General features: G+C 40.3%; 1 protein-coding gene across 1 annotated transcript in view; it reads left to right on the top strand.

The window, feature by feature from the left end:
- The first annotated feature begins 564 nt into the window (after positions 1-564).
- Positions 565-19,710, top strand: part of LOC146319831 (transmembrane protein 132C) — a 223,857-nt gene continuing 204,711 nt past the window's right edge. Inside the window, exon 1 of the mRNA XM_084727899.1 lies at positions 565-1,652. Within this exon, the coding sequence (XP_084584025.1) occupies positions 1,607-1,652 (46 nt within the window). The 5' untranslated portion in view covers positions 565-1,606. The remainder of the gene's footprint in view (positions 1,653-19,710) is intronic.

A 19,710-nucleotide genomic window follows, 5' to 3' on the forward strand; every position in this document is an offset into this window, starting at 1 on the left:
CATGTGCATGTGCACAATGTCTGAACTGAGTGTGTGTGGGCGCAAGTGAACTGCATGTCAGGGCTTTCAGAGACTTGGATTACACCAGACGAGCAGTATGGAGGCATCATAAGATTCTGCAACGCTGTTTTCCTGTGAAACTCCAGCTGTGTTTTGTGGACTAAAAAACTAAACCTTGAATCGGCATAAAGGTGAGCAGATAATGACTGAATTTTCATGTCTTACTGTGGGTGCACTATTCCTTTAAGTATATCATTTGTACTCTTATTGCAAAGTGTTCCCATTCCATCTTTATGGAGTCCACAGTGTTAATTGTCTGCTGTCTTCTGTCCTCCACATGTGAGCCCTGTTCAGTTCAGCTCCCACACCGCCAGGGGTCAGTAGTGCCTGCCAAGTGACGCAGTCATGCAATCAATTGAACATGTCCGATAACAACTTTAAAAGTCGTTCTCTTTGTCCACAGAGGACAGCTGCGTATCTGCAGAACTAAAACGTGTTTATTCAGGAGAAGACGTGCGTTTAGTGGAAAAAAGCGCCCGGGCAGCCTGACCTGAACATGAGGGAGATGTCTTTGGGTTTAATATGAATCCACTTGGTGAAAAGTGTTTAATATAACTGCTTGTGTGTCGACTTGCCTCTACCTGTGCAGGCTGGTGTGCTGGCGGAGCTCCTCACGCCCCCCCGGTGTGCGCCAGCGCCAGTTATTGTCACCGCTGTGGGCTTTTCTTTCTTCTCCTCTGCTGCTCTCGACGCGCATTGGACGGCTGACAGCGCGTAAGCTTCATGAAACTGAAGCCCACAACCTGTCTGCATAAACACCGAGAGATGGATGCTTGAACCCGGACCTCCGCAGAATATTTGAGCCACTTGGTGCCAAAGTGTGATGAGAAGTGGCAGCTGAACATTTGGCTCACACACCGGGATCACAGCTCTGCTCTGCGCGCCGCTGCCGCCGCTGGAGTTGCGCTCAGGACTCCACGAACCGCTCAGGCTGCCTGGGTGTGGATGTTTTCTGACCTGTGGTGCGATTTGAACTTCTTCACTTTTATGTTTTTACCTTACATGATGCCGTGCTGGAGCTGCTCCCATCCCTCCCCAAGTGCCGAACTGAACGCACTGCACAGCAGCCAACTTCAGGAGCCTGCTGCTGCGGAGGAGGACACAGAGCTCACAAACTGACCAACAAGGGGCAGACAGGGTTGGAAACGTTTCCGATTTGGGGAAAATAGTTTTGGAGCTCTTCGGAAGGATGCATCACAACTGTGGCTTTAGGCATTTCACAAGGCTGCTGCTGAGCGTTTTCTCCTCCAAAAAATGCTTCAAAGAGTGATGCAAAGCTGCGCGCAAGTTCCCTCGCTTCAGTTGTTGAATTTTCTAGAGAAAAACAAGTAAATGAGACACCAGTGAAAGGCTTTCTGAACTGTCTTTCTGGCGCACTGGGATTTTTTTCGCATGTGCAAATGACTGGATGAATTTTTTACCGAAAAAGATGCTTTTTCATATTTGACTAACGATGCTGGGAGGAGGATTTTTTCCTTTCAATTAAGCCATTTTGGCTTCCATACATTTTTGTGGGATTCTTGTTTTCCTGAAGGCTCAAAGAAACATGTTGCACATCCTGGCGCTTCAGTCGGTGCTGTTACTTTTTGGAGGTAAGCACAATTTCAGCCTATTTGGCCATGTGTGTCTTCTAACCCACTGTTCCAAGTGAGGAGGAAATGTGTTTTTCTTGCAAATAATCTGCTGCCAGACATGCAGAAGTTGAATAGAAACATATAAGAGGAGTAAAAGCAGGTAAAAGAGACAGATCGCACCTGAGAGACAGGAGGACGCAGGGCAGTGACATCCTGTGAGTCACTGCTGTGAGAATATATGAGCCATACGGTGTTAATTTGCATGATATCTGATTAAGTTTTATTCTAAGACTACAATTAGAGTTCATATCTGTTCAGTTAAACAGTATGTTCCGTGTGAGGAAGAACCTCTGCAGCCAATATGTTGATTGTCTTTGCACCTGTGCAACACACTCAGAGCAGCTCTGGCCTTAAATAACATTTATCTCATGAATATTTCAGTGTGACAGCGATTCTCTTTTGCAACAGAAGCATTGGGGCTTTATTACCTCTTGGCTTGTCAGGTTATTACATCAAAATTCATCTCAAAGCCCATAATTATTTTATGAGAAAAGTTACAGAGACCTGCAGTGGTGGGAGAGCTTCACAACATGACAGTCACTGCAGGTTGTAAACAGATATCTGTTTTTTGCAGGACTCTCTGTCTATCTGCTGAAACAATTATAATGTAAATTTCCTTTTTTATGCACATGACATTGCATCAGTCATTCAGTGCCACAAGCAGCAGAGCAGCATTTATTCTGGCTGCCCTGCAGCCAGAGTGTGCAGATCTGAAGGCAGCTAGTGGTCCGGCTAATGAATCCCTTCTGTCTTGTGGGAAAAGGGTTTAACCTGAAATTCTGTTTTGAAATTGTAGGCATGGGTATCATTCAAAAATATTCAATACAGGCTCCTGAATTATTGTTTTTGCAATACTAATTTTATGAAATCCATTTTAATAAAATAAAAATGACACGGCACATTATGGCACAAATCTTCTCTGATTCTTTTTTACAGACTCAAAGCAGTTTCACAACATAAAAATATGAATCTGTTTACCACAATGTGGTTAAACTTATGTTGTAGTTCTGTGCATTTTTCCACACAAAGCAGTTTCACAACATACAAAATAAACCACAACCTGGAGATTTACTCTGAAGGTATCAAATGACAAGGGATTTTTTAATATTCGATTGTATTGAAGTAATTCCGTTTGGTATTCAGCCCTGTGAAAATGTATCCTGGCCGTCCAATATTGTGAATATTTTTTAGGGCTGCACAATTAATCAAAATGTTGCAAATTGCAATAAGGCCAAGTGCAATATCCAAATTGCAGAAGCTGCATTTTTTTGATAAGGGAAAGATGGTGATAAAACAGCATTATAGTGAATTACTGATGTCCTGGCCTACAAATCTTGTTCTCCAGGTGTAAGGAGACATGTTTGTTTGGCAAACACTCGGGCTGCAATGAATGATTTTCATTTTTGATAGTTGTTTGGTCCATAAAATGTCAGAAAATTGTCAAAAATGTTGACGAGTGTTTCCCAAAGCCCAAGATGACGTCCTCAACTTGGTGCCAGAGTCTAACGGTATGTTCACACAACTGCAGACAAAACATCTGGCTAACTCAGAAAATGAAGTCTGACGCTTGTCACTGTGTGTCTGTTGTGAGGCGCTACAAATCAAAGTTGAGCTGGTCTCAACTGTTTTCAGCGCTCCAGTGACATGGTGATGTGTCAGCCAATCATATGGCTTCATTTCGCCACCTCCCATCTCCCCAAAATTCTTGTGCCGTGTAAACAATGGAACAAAAACTTACTCTTGCCATCAGCCAGTTTGTAGTTTTATTCAGCCCTGCCTTTTTTTCTTACTGCGACACTAACAAATAAATGCCGTTATGTAGCCATGTCGCCGGTGTGAACATACGGTGAGGGAAGCAGCAGCTGAACGTTTCGCTCCGAGGTCAGTGTTCTTAAAATTGTAATACAAAAGTGATCGTTCTGACTAGGGCTGAATGTTTTTGAAAAAATATCTATTTTTCATTATTTTGACTGATATTGCCATTGTAATATTAGATGGAAAGACCCTTTACATCATTATTCTCATTTTCATTTGAAAAAAAATATTAATGTTTATAGTGTGTTTTTTGCAGGGATAGAAATTGATGTGTGAACCAGGACATCTCTGCTGCATGACAATATTTAATTAAAAAAGGTGTTTTACTCATATTTTGACTTCACCAAATATTGCGCCTGCGATATGAAAATTGCCGTAGGCCATATTGTAATTTAGATAAAATTTTGATTGGGTTTGATTAATCTATTTCCAACCAATTGTGAATCATATCGTAATATCTCTTAAAATACTTGCAGTTTGATTTTTTTTTTTTAAACCATTATCGAGCAGCCCTAATATTTTCTCTCTGGCTTTAGCAGCTGTCTGTCTTATAAAACAGGGAGCTTTTTTTTTTTTTCTTTTTTCTTTTTTTAAAAAGATCCAGGTAGTCAATTTAATCAACAGCAGCAGAGAAAATCTGTTTCTCATTCAGTGAGTGGACCTTGTTTGCTGCCTTTGCCTTGACACCAAGAATCATCATCTGACTGTATTCATGTATACAGCCAATCATGCATCGGTTAGAATAAAATAAAAGAAACACGTACACTGATTCCCGACAGAATTAAAGGTCAAGCATTTCCAGAAAGTGGACGTTAAACACTCTCAAACTGCATCTCACGCGTCCACCTTGATGCTGCTTCTGTCTCGCAGCTCGGAGGACGACTCTTTATTTGACAGCAGCCTCTGTTCTGAGTGCTGACTCACTGGCTTGAAGTGTACGGTAATGATGTTTGCCATATGCCAAGGCCTCCTCAGTAACCATACACAGTATGATACTAATTGAGCATTGTGTGTCATAAAGCTGCAGGACACAGCTCCTCACTGTGAATAGTGATGAAAATTGATAACACACTCCAGGAAATGAGAGGATCAGATCCATGCTCGAAAAATGCCTGCACAGCATAATGAAGCCATAATTAGGGAGGGAAATCTTTGTGACTGTAGCCTTTTGTTTGGAAATGCAGAAATATTATCAGGGCAGGGAGTTAGCAGACCTAAAATACTGCATAAAATCTGTTGAATAAAATGTCACTGTGCTGAAGTGAAATTAAAAACTAAAGGTCTTTTGCTGTTTTCAGAGAGCTGGCCTTATTCCTTGTGTTTTAAAAAATCTGTCCTCCATTAATTGAAGCCGCGAGGTGTGTTCCAGTGAGACACCTCGCTGGGATTCCTGAGAGGAATATCCAATCTTCCCTCCCTTCGTCTTATCCTTGAGCTTAACAAGATCCAAAAGGGGATCAAGCAAGGATAGCCTTCAGTCTACATCTTTAAGTACTAAGCACATAACCCATGCTGTCTCTCGTCTCCGCCATGTGTCTGTCCTCATGCCTCTATATCTCCGTCGAGGGATTCGGCCTGTCCTGTAGTAGTGTAGTGTATGTATTTTCTTTAGTTTGGAACACCAACATTTTATTAACCCTGCAGAGGTTCTGAAGCGCTTCCTCAGCTGAGAGTTTTATCTGTAATTGTCTTCAGGAAGATCCACTGCTGTGGTCCCGCGCCCCGGTGCCATGGCATGCGTCCAGCTCCTCTTCTTTTGCCCCTGGCAGTCCTTTAAGCCGTGCGACTCATGTCCTTGAGCAAGCAAGGACCAAGAAATGAAAGAGAGGGGTGACATTCTGCACGCGCTGAAAATGGTGTTTTTAAAACTTGGAGGAAAAAGAAAATATAAATCAAATCAATGGACTAAAAAAACAGATGTGTAAGGATATCTGTATGAGATGTGAACTGTGAGTTCAGTTTAAAATCTCAACTGTGCAAAAATATGTTGCCCTCCAGCGGAGAAAGTACACGATTTCAACAGACTGAACATGTTTGTCTTCGTGCCTTTTCTCTTAAAATTGGTGAAAAATGTGTTTGTTTGCATCCTAACACGTCTGTGTCTCTTAAAGGTCCAGTGAGTAAGACTTAGGGGATTTATTGGCAGAATATGGCAGGAATGGAATATAATATTCATGAGTTTATTTTCATTAGTGTAAAACCACCTGAAAAAAAAAAGAGTTGTTGTGTTTTCATGAGCCTTTTATATCTACAGATAAGGCTTTAGACACAGCCTTTCACATTTTTTGTGAGTTTCGCAGCCTCCGTACGTTGTTCGTGCTTGGAATAGGAGGGCGGAGTCCTGCATGGGTAAAGATGCAAACCCGTCCCCTTTGCACCCGCAAAGACGAGATCCAGAACCGACCCATTACCCGCAATTATCTCCAAGTCAAATTCACACCCACCTGAAACGGTGAATATAAGCAATAAACAAGGAAAAAACGTATCATTGTATTGTATGTGTGGTATTATGATGGTCGCCTGCTGCACATCTGCAGTTATTTAATTCATACCCGTGCCTGCACCCATGAATTATATTTTTATGGGTACCTGACCTGTGCATGACTCTACAAGAGGGTGAAACGAGTTGGTTTCGATCTGCAAGCTCACTGCTAGATGCCTCTAAATCCTACATGGTAGTCCTTAAAGTTTATGTTGTACAGTGTCGGGCTGTATAGGGAATAGCCTGAGACTTTGAGGCTTCATGCATAGTGCTGACATTCAAATCCTAAATCAACATTTGAATGCTGCACAGCTTTTTTTTTTTTTTTTGCATGTCTATTCAGTCAGTTTAAACCCTAGCCCTCCATGCACGCTGGTTACTAGTTATGAAGCAGACACACACACACACACACACACACACACATTTCTATCCTAACATTACCTGCTGCATCTACCTCTGAGGACACCATCGAGTCAGTCTTGGTTTTGGCACTAAACTAGCTGACATCTGTGTGTGATATCTAAAGCTGCAATGATTAATCGATTATTAATGGACTAATCTCAAACGATTTTGGTAATCAATTAATTGTTTTCAGTCATGTTTTCCTCTCCTTCTCATAGTCTTTTCACAGTGTCCAGAAAATTCTGTTTCAAACCGGTGACAGTTCATCAATTATGCTTGTATCTATCCAGAGCATGTGGTCATTAAGATTTAAATGAGTCTCTGAGTTGAGCGAGCTTGCACTGGGTAAAGACCTGTAATGTTGTTTTGCTGGTTTGTTGGTGTAAACTTGGTGATGCTGTTTATTTACGGATCAGAGAACATGAAAAGAACAGCAGAAATCCCCGGCTTGGCGGTATTTTTATCAAGGCTATCTTACAGCTGCTGCAGCTTTGAGCACACTGTGGTGCACTTCTGAGATCTGTGACAGAGGACGCTGATAAAAAGAGGCAGATCTTTCCCTCCTCTCAAATCCAGTTTGGCGGCGCTGAGGTGTTGTCCCTCGTTTCACTTCATGGAAGGAGAAAGGGAAGGAAAATCACAGGTTGAACTTCTTTACTGTGTAATTATCAACCATCACAAATGTCTCACTCCATAGGTTTGTGTGTCAAACTGTGGACCTTTGTTTGTTTAATGACTGCTTTATGAAACACTCTGAGTAGGTGGACTCCCTCGTGCTGCTCGGTCATGCTCATTATACTTAAAGTGTGTGTGGGAGGCATACATTGCAGCTTTCCAATCAGTGAGTCAAAAGAGGGTTTTTGCCCCCATAAATTCATACATCATCAGTGTAATGTCCTATAATATTTCCACAAAGCACATCTGCCCCTGTGTTAATTGGCTCTTTATAACCGCCGTGATCTCACATTCAATTTAATCAAATTTCATGATTAGGAAAGGTGAATGAGGAAATCTGTGTAAAAGCTTTAAAGGGAGGGGCTGTTAGTGTGTGTGTGTGTGTGTGAGAGAGAGAGAGGAGGAGGGTCATTGTAATAATTGACAAACATGCTGATGCAGTGTTTGTGCGTTCTCTCATCAGTGGGTAGTTGTGTCTGAACGGAGGTCTTCCTCCCCATAAATCTGTTGGCGAGTTCACAGCCAGACTGTCTGTGAGCTCCAGTCACGCTGCGGCCGGTCGACGAGGTGTGGCGCAACAGAGGGAAAATACCAGAAACCAGCAACAAGTCAGACTTTAACATAAAGAAAGGAATTCATTGTTAATCATGAGGTCAGGATTTAATTTAGATTTGCGAGGTATAGAACTCATTTTAAAACAAAACTCTCCTGCCATGTCAGCAGTTATGTGCCGTTCAATACCCACACTACCATACTATTTAGTATGCCAAAAAAGATATGTATGCTCCTATACACAGTCTGTCTAATTCAATATGGCAAAAATACCAGGATGTCCTACTGCATCCAGCTGCATTTTGCAGTATGCAAGCCAGCACGCTCTTCTGGCTATTCTGACCCACAATCCTTTGTGATGGATGAGCAACAGGGCACAATTCAAGGTGCAGTGTATGAGGAAGTAGTATGTCCCACTTGTATGCATACTGCATGCAACAGTATGTACTTTTATAATGGCAGCTCGAGGATGTATTAAAAATAAAAATAAAAAGATATGTGATTTAGAATGCAGGGTGGATTTAGGACCAGCGGCGCTTTGAGCTAAATCAGAATCAGAAATACTTTATTGATCCTCAGGGGGAAATTGTTAAAAATGCAAACATTAACATGCTAACGTGCTGATGTTTAGCAGGCATACAGCTGCTGTGTTTATCATCTAAACTTAGCATGTTAGCATGCTAACATTAACTATGCTGGGCTTATGCGTTTTTGCCGCAGACCCGGATTAGGGCTGCAACTAATAATTATTTTCATAGTCGGTTAATGGGTTGATTACATTCTCAATTCATTGATTTATGGTTGTTTGTTTTCAAATGTCAGAAAATGGTGAAAAATGTCTCTGTGTTTGCCAAAGCCTAAGATGTCATCCTCAGATGTCTTGTTTTACTCGCAACTCAAAGATATTCAGTTTACTGTCAGAGACGAGTAAACAACCCCAAAAAAATATTCACATTTAAGAAGCTAAAATCAGAGAATATCCTGATTGCAGATCATCCATGAGCACTATCGTCGGTCACACAGCTGATACAGACCTTTTTTTGTTTTGTTGTAGCAGCTGTGTAGCAGTGTAGTTTTTACTTCTACATTCACTTGGAGGCATTGGCAAAAAAAAAATTAAAAAAAAATCATCTTTTGAGACCATGAATGTCTATAGAATTTTGTTCCAATCTGCTAATTAGATATTGAGATATTTCACTGGAAAAGTTAAAACTTTTACCTGCTGATGTTTTATGAAAATTCAGAGGATCATTAAAGTCATGAAGATTCATCCTCTGGGGATCATGAATGTCTGTACAAGATTTTATCCTTGACTAAAGCACCACCGGTGTCTCTACATCCCTCTGCTAGCGTGGCTGAAACTCTTATTAAGAAGTCACTAAACAGATTCCATTTTTAAGTTTCCTAAGAAATATTTTAGCAGAATGAAGAGACTCCTCTTTTACTTTGAATTCTGATGAAAATATATACTAACTATGTTGAAAAAGTCCCCTGCTGCTGTTCCCTGACTCCTCGACAGCTTTGTGAAGTTCAGTAAGCCGCAGCAGCAGCTCTTTGGTTGACACGACTCTCTGGCTCTTGAAGTGACCACCTCCTGTCGTCACATTAGGACAGGATCAAGTGCATACCAAATGACGTAATATTGCTGCAACACAAGAACTGACACTAAAACCTTACTCACTCAGAAAAGAGTAAAGACTCTGGGATGCAGTTCATTAGTAACGCTTTCAGCTCTTAAACATGTGCCTTGATGTTTTCCTCTGTTTACTCAGTCTGCACAGAGCTTTAATTCAAATTTAATGCAACCACATTGCAACTATACAGAAAAATTTCAGCCAACTTGTGATTTAAAGGGATAGTTTGGATTATTTGATGGGGTGGGGTTGTATGAGACTCTTATCCAAAGAGGCCTACCTGAAGAAACCAATATCAATATCAGTGTACTCTGTATTTAGGATATTTTCACAGCTTTATTTTGGCATCAGACAGCTTTTTCCACCATTATATGAGTCAGATATTACTCTCTCCAAGGCCACCTGACTCAATTGCAGAAATCAGTAATTTGACCTTGCAGAACACAGGACGTGCACAGGGTAAGCAAAGTCTGAAAAAGTGTTTTGCTCAAATTTACTGAGATTCTCCCCTGCATATGATGTCAAGACTGCGAAACAGCCGTCCGAAGAACGACAAGAGCAGCAGGTCCGCTGTCAAAACTCGTAACTGTCAATTGTCTCGATGGGGAAAGAGGCTGGGAAAAAAAACGTGCGTGGAACTGCCTCCAGTTTGAAGAAAGAGGTTCGATCAGATTCACTGAAGTCACACAATAACACAGACAAACTGACTGATCGAAGCAGCAGTAGACCAGCAGCTCCGGTGTTCTGTGACTTAAAATGACTGTTTTTGCCACTGGAGTTTGGTTGAGTGAGAGGGAGTGAGAATTACTGCAGTTTCCTGCCAGAAAAGCCTGTTTGACAGTAAGGTGAAGTGGTGAAAATACTCTAAATATAGTGAACACACACTGATTGATTTTTTTAGGTGTCTAAAATACATTTTGCTGCTGATCCACAGCAGTACATTGCTTAGCTTCCTACACTGGTACTCCTTGCTGCCTCTCTTCTCGTTCCACCGCTGTAGGTAATACACTGACGATGGATAAGTGTCTCATACAACCACACTTCAAATAATCCGAACTGTCCCTTTAGGACTGCTGACAGTCTTGAGATATGATTATTTCCTACAGATAACATTCCCTAAAAACACACTTTGTATTTACTTTAAATTGTAACCTTTTTCTTTACTGTAAATTCTATGCTGCTTTTCACAAGAGCTGAGTATTTTTTATTCTGAATGAAAGATGAGGGAAAATATATTTGCATTGTTTATTGTAATGTAGGAGCCATTGAATTGTGGGATATTCAAGAACAAAAGAGAAAAAAACACCAGACTAAGAAGTGGATTATGTTTTTATTACTTCAATACATTAATAAAATGTCATTAGCCCCGGAGCTTTCTCTGGAAACAAAAACTGCAAAGGCAGCATCTTACAGTATTAGATATTTATGTAATATATCCTGCATTAAGGCTTAAACAATATGAATACACCCGAGAACTTTATTTCCTCGTAAGTGGGTCTTCTCTTCAAGCACAGATGTGAAGAGGAGAAAAAAACCATCTGCATTTGTGCTAAGCTTGACAGTCGGTAAAGAATCATTCTGTATTTCTCTCCCAAGATTTATTTAGCCTTTGTTTAACCAGGTTTGTCCCATTGAGATCAAGGATCTCTTTACAAGGAAGACCAAGCCAAGAAAAGCAGCAGCACTGTTTCAACAATAAATTACAGTCAGACATGTAGAATGTCCATCAGTTTCCCAAAGCCCAAGATAACCTCCTATTTTACTCATAACACAAAAATATTCAGTTTACTGTCAGAGCAGAGTGAAAAAAAGAGAAAATACTCACATGTAGGAGCTGAAATCAGAGAATTTAGTTATTTTCTTCAAAATTACTCAAACCAATGTCAAAATAGTTTGTGATTGATTTAATAATTGATTGATAATCAGTTAATTGTTGCAGCTCTACCATTGCATAACCTATGAATGCAACATCCTTAAATTTTTCTCGTTTCTAATATAAGGAAGTACATTTTGAAAACCACAGCAGATGCTGAACAGCCTGAGATGTCACAGTGGATCTACACATGCACAGACATTATTTTTATATTATATTAACCTGTCAAGATCTAAAATGCCTTTAATTTCCCAGATATTTCCACTCCTGTGTAGCAAAGCTGCATCACCAAACAACATCAATTAAAGCAGAAGCTAATGAGGAAGAAGGTTAACTTATCTCCTGCCTCACACGTTGATTCCAGCGGGCACGGCACGTCTGTGCTGCCGTTTTGATCCGTCCTCCACACAGCTGCATGTCCCACCAGCAGCGTTTCAGAACTTTTGCCCGCCTGATTACATTGACTCGCTCAGATGTTTATTTGCTCCTCTTTCTTGATTTTCGTGCTTCCACCATGGATAAGAAGGCTACGTACTTAAATAGTCTGTTTTTATGATTGCAAGTCTGCACAGAGTGTTTTATTTTGAAAGTTTATTCAAAAATAGACTCTGTGTATATTTGAGGTGGAGTGGAGCCCATTGGAAGATTATTTTTTAACTATTGCAATTAAGTATTTTCATCATTGATGAATCTGTCAATCTTAATTAATCAGTTTGTTGTTTGGTCCATAAAATTCTGATACATGTCATTCAGAGTTGTCCAAAGCCCAAGATGACGTCCTCAAGTGTCTTGCTTTGTCCACAGCATATTCAGTTTACTGTCATAAAGACGTTAAAAACACCAGAAAATGTTCACATTTAAGAAGCTGGATTCAGAGAATTTGTACTTTTTTCCCCATGATTCAAACTGATTAATTGATCACCAGAATAGTTGGCGATTAATTTAACAATAGGTGAATCGTTGCAGCTCTAGTGGACAGTATTTAGCAACTATGTTCAGTAACTTTAAATATGACCTCAGAAGTGTCACCGCTGTTATTTTCAGAACTGTATTGTGGTCTGGAATTAATGACTGTTCTGCAATATTTCACTCTTTGCGTAGTTACCCAGTGGGTCACACTGGACCCTTTGGCTGGCTGGTTTTTGGCCCTCAGGCCCTACATTGACTTAAAACATTTGCACACAGACAACACGGACCCAGTGGATTTCACCATAACTTTGTAATTGTTCAGGGTTAATAAGCTGTGAAGTTTAAGCTCATTCTTTTGATTATTCCATGCAGCCAGTGCAAAAAAACCCTAAAGCTTTCTTTCTCAATTCAGCTTGAACTTTGAGAACGACAAATGCAAAACGTCCTGAGAACATTTCAAATTTATAAGAGAAGAAAAACAAGTAGGAATTTTGCTAAGAATGGCTTTGCAAATAATAGGGGGTTCTCTTAAACCATGATTCAATTTAACTTTCAATTTTAAGGTCACGATTCGATTCCATTTTTCGATTTAAACATTTATTTTTGCATTGACAGTTATGTCATTGTAAAGATCATCAGATCATTTATTTAATCCCTGACAGCTGCCATTTACATGTTCAAGTTCTTCTTCATAGAGAACGTGGATCAGCTCAAGGTTTCTGCCTGTTAAAAGGAAGTTTTACCTCACCACATGCCTCAGTGCTTTCTCTCGGTAGGAACAACAGTTGTGTTTGGTCGAGACCTGCTCTGTATGAAAAGTGTCCAGTCTTTTAAAAGTTTGTAAACTACGCTGTGCCGTCTTTGAAGTGTTGTTTCTGTCTTTGGACTCGTTCTAGACGCTGCAGATACTGAGAAAATCATTGATTCTTCCTTTTGATTTTGATTTTTGAAGTTGAAAGCTTATTTTGATTGATTTTTTTAATTTAATATTGAGGATGTGACACCCCTAGTAAAAAACAAAAAAAAAAAAAAAAACGCATACCGTGTTGGGAGCAAAAAGTTTCTGATTCCTTTATACGGAGTATAACATTCAGAATATAGAATAGATACGTAAGAAATCGGACTGATCCGATACGATATCAGCATCAGGGCCTGCTATTGACGTATGGCATTCGTTGGACCAATATTGATGTAAAGCATTGATTATCACGTGCATCACATTCTGATCTAAATTCCACAACGCCATGTGTTTTCTGTTTTGAAACACCCAGTGCACACTGAGAGCTGAATGTAACATTTGCATTCTTGAAGATAAAATTGCAAATGTATACTCTCAGCAATGCATCATGGGAAATTACGCAAATGAGGGCCATCTGTCAGCCTATCAGCAGCTTACTACTACTACTACTACTACTACTGCTACTAGAAATAATATATAATCATAAACATCAAGAAAAAGGAACAGTGATATCTGTACAGTATCAGTATCAGCAGATCAATTCAGAATCGATTATTAAATTGCCAACTATTAATCGATTTGAGCAATTTTTAAGAAAAAAAGGCTAAATTCTCCTGTGTCAGCTTTTTAAATGTGAACATTTTCTGGTTGTGAACAAAATAAGACATTTAAGGATCAATTAATGAAATTAGTCAGTTGCATCTCTGCCATATTCTATACAACACATCTGCATAGTCAATAACAGGCATAAAGGTAGACTCCGCCCATTTCCGTTTCACACAAAAGCATAATCAAGACTTGTTTCTATAGTAAAATCCTGGTGCTAGCTTCATCTTTTTTTTCCCCAGCACACCTCTTTATATGCTGTTCTCTTCCTCAGCCGGTTCTTGCTTCCTCACTGTCAGACGAGATGAATCCATAACTCCAATCGGTTATGCATTTTTGATTTGAGTAATCACAGGCAGGTGGCTGGACAAAAGGCTGTCACTACATCTGAGGGAGCGGAGCACTCGGTTGTGTGCGGAGCTGTCGCTGTCTATCAGAGGCATCAGAGCTTCATGCATTAGAGGCAATGATCTGACAGGTACATATTGTCAAGGCCCATTGACTTCTTTGTGGTGTGGCTGATTGATTGTCGAGATTATGTTAAAATGGGAGTCGTGCGCCTCTTTGTGATTCAGAGTGGTGTGCTCATGCAGCAGAATGCTGAACAGCAGCCTTAAAACTACCGTTGAATTTTAATTTTAAAATATATTAGTTTTATCCCTCGAGCAGTCGTTCTTTTGGTGAATAATCACTATTGTCTGCTGAGGCTGGAACAAGACCGAAGAGTTTGTTGTGCCTCCTCATCTGTGACAGCAAACCAAAGCACGGCTGCATGAGGAATGAATCATGGAGGATGGAAAGGTGCCTCTGACGCAGCACATTTTATAATTCCAAACAAAGAGCCTTCAACCAATATAAAACTCTTTTAAACAACAGAGAGAAATCAACAGATTTATTGCTGGTGAAACTGTCTTGGCTTTACGTCACAGATTAAACATTTCAGCTCTGTGGAGGATCACTTTGACTGAGGTCTCTGTTTAAAATAATGGCATCTGAATTATCAGACAGGCTTATAATAAGAGAATGTAACTTCTGAAGCTCATTTTATTTATGAGCAGCATCGTATTTAAACCCATTTTCAGCGTGAAGAAGATGTACAGATAAAGTTAAAATGTCCTGAGACCTGTCATTGTAAATATTGTGTCTAAATGTAGTCAGAGAGCTCAGGTAACTCTGCAGTTTGTGCAGGAGAGCTTTATAAATAAACATCATGTAATGCTGCTCCCTTCTGCTTGTTCAGGAGGACCAGCCCACCTTGTCATATAAGACACAGCGGTGCGTAAGAAATGTGTCACCTGTGATGAACCGCAGCGCGCCGTGATATACAGAGTCAAGAGGCTTTAAGGTGGAGGGAGAAGCACGCATGTAAACAATATTATCATATTCAGGCACAGACAGAATTGTAGACTCAACAAAATCCAGTTTTAGGTGTTCCACATGGGCCTTCAAACTGAGTCTGTTATCCAGCCAGAGTCCGAAGTATTTATAGTTTTCAACAGTTTTAATTTCAGTAAAATGCAACGGCCAGATTTAGAGAGGAGCCGGTGGAATATAAAACCGTGTCGTCGGCATAAACATGTATGTTTGTCATTTGGAGAGGCAGATATTGTTTATATAAATGGTAAATAAGAGGGCTAAGAAGAGACCCCTGTGGTACACCTGTGTAAATGCAAATTGACAATATTGCTTTGACAGTAATACACATATGCAGAGCAACACATGGTACATCTGCTGCCTTCTGCACAAATAACTGCAAATCAAGGAATGTAGATGCTTTATGAAATGAATAAAGGGTATTTTTGAACATGTTTTCTAGAGCTAAGTTAAAGATATGTTCCCTCAAAATTTCCATCCACTTAAAAATATGTTTTTCATCTCGTTTGTACAGTTGAATGTTTGAGCTTCACTGTGCAGAATGATGTATGTGCAGAGTTTGACACTTGAAGGCCTCTCACATATTTGTCTGCTGAAAGTGGAGAGTTCCTCTGTGCTCATTGAAAATGAAATTTTAAGAACTTGTCTGTGTGATTTTGATTGTTCACATTGAAATATTCCCCTCTTATGCAAACATTTAAACACAAAAAGGTTACATATGCTTACACATTCTCTCACATATATACACACATTCATGGACAGAGGGGAATTTATGTTCAAAATAAAATAGAAATGGTTGCCAGACCTTTTGAGATGATCTCATAGAGTGTGTTTAAGCTGCTCAATTTGAGATATGCCTTCATCTTATCCAACCAGCGTTTATGGCAGGGTGGTGCTGCCTTTTTCCAACTAAATAAGACTCAATCATCTCGCCAATATTTTGCAAAAAGCTACAGCTGTATGAAGATGTAGCTACAACTGAATCTGGTCGCTGGATTTGTCTATAGCCCTACACCTGATATCTGCATTTCTTCAAATGCCACATCAAAGGTAAATGATTATGAATATATGGACTGCTGCAATGCAGTAATCTTCATTATAACCTGACCAATGAAAAGGCTGGCTGATATTACCTTATTGCAGATTTATTGGTATTGGTGCATGTGCAGGCCAATAACTAATAAAATAAAAATTAAAATTAAATAGTCTCAATTACATATAGTAGCCTGTCCACTAAATAGCAGTTGATTTTTTCAGATTTAAAATGTCAAACTCAGTGTATATATATTGGTCATAATTCTTTACATCTGCATTAATTGATTGGGAGCAGCACAGCAAGCTGTAAACTCAACACTGACATCCTGTATTAACACCCTATAAAGTTCATGTGGTGAACCTGTTGCCAAACAGTTTCCTGACATCCAGCAGATGCAGAGCAACACTAACATAAATCCGAAGTCCAATATTCACTCTCCTTTTAGCTGTTTTGGTCTCCACAAACTCTTGGGGGAAATATCTTATCTACTCTTTAGCTGCTAAATGCTTCAGTAACAAGGAAAGTTGTGGGATGGGAATCCAACATCGTGAGCTAAAAGATGTCACAGACACTGATTGCTGCAGCTTTAATAACTAATAACACCTCAACAGAAGCAAACATATTGGATAAGGATTCCTTAAATTTAGAGATGTAACAACATATTTAGGGCCCGAGCACCGACCTCGGTGCAGGGACCCTGTTAAAACTGAAGGAATTCTTATTCTTTGCTATTATTCCTTCAAATGAATTACATTTTTAGGAGCTTTCTCAAAGAATCAGCAAATTTTGCACATGGGTCAGGGGTAGTGAAAGTTTGTGATATACGACAGTGGGTGTGGTCAGATGGCTTGGCCACGCCCTCTAAACGGCAGCCCCCACCTGTATCATGCCCAGACACACAGAAAAGTCTCCTGGACCCATCGCCTAAACCCAGCAGGAAGTGGGAGATTTTGAATTTCATGATGAATTTCGTCAGTTTTTCGTTTTTTATTTTTTAACTGATTTCAAAATTGCTGTGTGCGATCTACACTGCTTTGTGCTCAAAAGTTATTTAAAGGTGTGGCGTGGAATTTTGACGTCTTGCCAGGAAACATGAAGTTGTTCTAACTTTAGTATAAACCGTCCACGGTGACTTGGTATTTGGTCGAATCTGCCTCAAGCTTCACATGTTCGTTAACAGTCCAGGCCTGAACATATGATTTGACTTTTGTCAGTGGGCATGGCCAAATGTATTGACTGCTGTATTGTTTTTGTTTTGCAGTTGTAATGATTGTACACTATGACATGCATAAGTCATGGCTGGCTGCTTCAATTTTAGCTCCTGACCGATTCTGGATTTTTGGAGCGATGCGATGGGCCAATACGAGCCCAGTAATATCAATATGAGCCCAGTAATATCAATACGAGCCCAGTAATATCAATATGAGCCCAGTAATATCGGTCAGGCTGTATTTTATTTAAGAACAAAAGGAGAAGCATTTTAAGGAAAAATTAATTTAATTAATTAAAGGACGTTTTTTCAAATCACCTTTTTTCTTTGTTTTTTTTAATATCCTGACAAGGATGTCATTGTGGACTTTTTTACGTTGGTCTTAAAGTAAATTAAATTTTTGGTATCGTTACATCCCTACTGTTTATGGAAAAAGAAAATGAATATCAATCTCTCTGGGTGGCAGATTCCCATTTACCTTTAATGTACAGGCTGATATAACTGTGTGGCATTTCATTAGATAGAGGCAGCGTCTATCAATATTTCTCTGTCAATTAGAAAACTGCACTCAAATTGGACCAAGTGGGATGAAAGAGAGTTAAAATCACTTTGTGGCTCTGATTATGGGATGTGAGATGTTTCTTTTGCTGCTTTGATTTTAAAGCCGATACTCAACAGAAATACTTCTACAGACTAATCATGTGTTCATTCACTACAACTCAGTTAAATGTAAATGGCCTGAAGTACACTTTGACCATTGGCTAGATTGGTACTTGGTGTAATTGGAATGCCAGTGTGTGTGTGTGTGTCTGTGTGTGTGTGTATATATGTGTGTCCCCAATCAGTCTTGACACAATCACCGGTTCCTAATCAGTGCGAGAGTAATGACCACCTCGGAGTACAATCAGTGTACAAGTTAGTCTGGCAGGAGTGGCTCCAACTTAATGAACTCCCCCGAGTGAACTCACTGAGTCAGCGAGGCCGGATTCAGAGCTCCAGTCCTCTCATGGACTCTGTGCACCTGAACGCATCGTCCTCATATTGATTCGTTCAGCTGATCTGCAGCTGCACTCTCACAAATGATGGTGCTGACTGGAACCACACAGGGTTCTTTGGCTTGTCCCCAGAGGAGAACCCTTTTTTTTTTGGTTCCTGGTAGAACTTTTAGAAAGGGTTATACCTGGAACCCCCCATGAGAAGTTCTACAGAGAACCCTTCTATAGTGTAATGGTTCCACCCAAAACTCTCACTGGGGGTTCTATCTTTAATCTTTCCACCTTTCCAGGGCGCTAACAAGGGGTTCTAGGGAGAATCTTTCAGCATTACAAGGGGTTCTTAGATGCTTTTTATATTCCAATGGGTTTTATCTAGAACCCATATAGGGGATTCTTCTGAGAACCTTTTTATATTCCAAGGTATTTTTCGAGAACACATGGAGGAGGTTCTACTGAGAACATTTTCATGTTTCAAGGGTTTTGTCTAGAACACACTCAGGGTTCTAGCGAGAACGGTTTTATATTCCAAGTGTTTTTATCTAGAAAACATGCTGGCGGTTCTACTGAGAACATTTTTATATTCCAAGGGTTTTATGTAAAACCCATGAAGAGGGTTCTACTGAGTACTGAGAATGTAGAATACATTCAGGGGGCTCTAGCAAGAACCTTCTGATATTCCAGGGGTTTAATCTAGAACACATGGGGCCTTCTATCAAGAACGTTCTATCAACCTTTTATTTTCCAAGGGTTTTGTCTAGAACGCACTCAGGGGGTTCTACTGAGAACCTGATAACTACTGATAACCTTTTTTCCCAAAGAGTTTTATCTAGGATGCACCAAGAGCGTTTTCATGAGAACCTTCTTATATTCCAAGGGTTTTATCTCGAACCCTACTCGGGGGTTCTCCTGAGAACTCTTTTATATTATGGTGCTAAGAACCCCTGACGAAAGTGGAAAGAACTCCAAATCAGGTTTTTTGGATTAAAAGGGTTCTTAATGGAACCCTTAGTCTTAGAAAGAACCCATGACAAACTGTTTCTTCAAACAAGTGGTTCTTCAGAAGCAAACCGTTCTGGATAGAACCTCTGCACTTCAGGAAGATCCCTTTTGGAACCCTTATTTTTCAGAGTGTAGCATTGACATGTTTTCACGCTGTCCTCTCCGTCCAGCAGCCCGCGGTCCTCAGTTTTTGGCAGCCTGGAGTGCTCACGCCGCTTTGTCTGTCTCACGCTCGGGGACAGCGAGCCGATGACGAGCGAGGATTAGATTCGTCCAGTCACAACAGAGACGGGCAGCGTGGCGGTAGTGAGTCATTGGCCCGGTGGTGCTCAGTGGTGTCGCCCGGGGGCAGGAGGGACAGCGCTGGCAGTTAGCACATCACTATCTGCTCCTGCAGACTCTGCTCTTAACCCACAGGCCCTCAATTTCACACAAATTGGAGGGAGACACACCAAGCAGAGACAGAATGACCTCGATGATAATGAAGGGTTAGCCT

Source organism: Lutjanus erythropterus, chromosome 10, assembly GCF_056507025.1.
Source record: "Lutjanus erythropterus isolate fLutEry1 chromosome 10, fLutEry1.hap2, whole genome shotgun sequence".
Lineage (NCBI taxonomy): Eukaryota > Metazoa > Chordata > Actinopteri > Lutjaniformes > Lutjanidae > Lutjanus > Lutjanus erythropterus.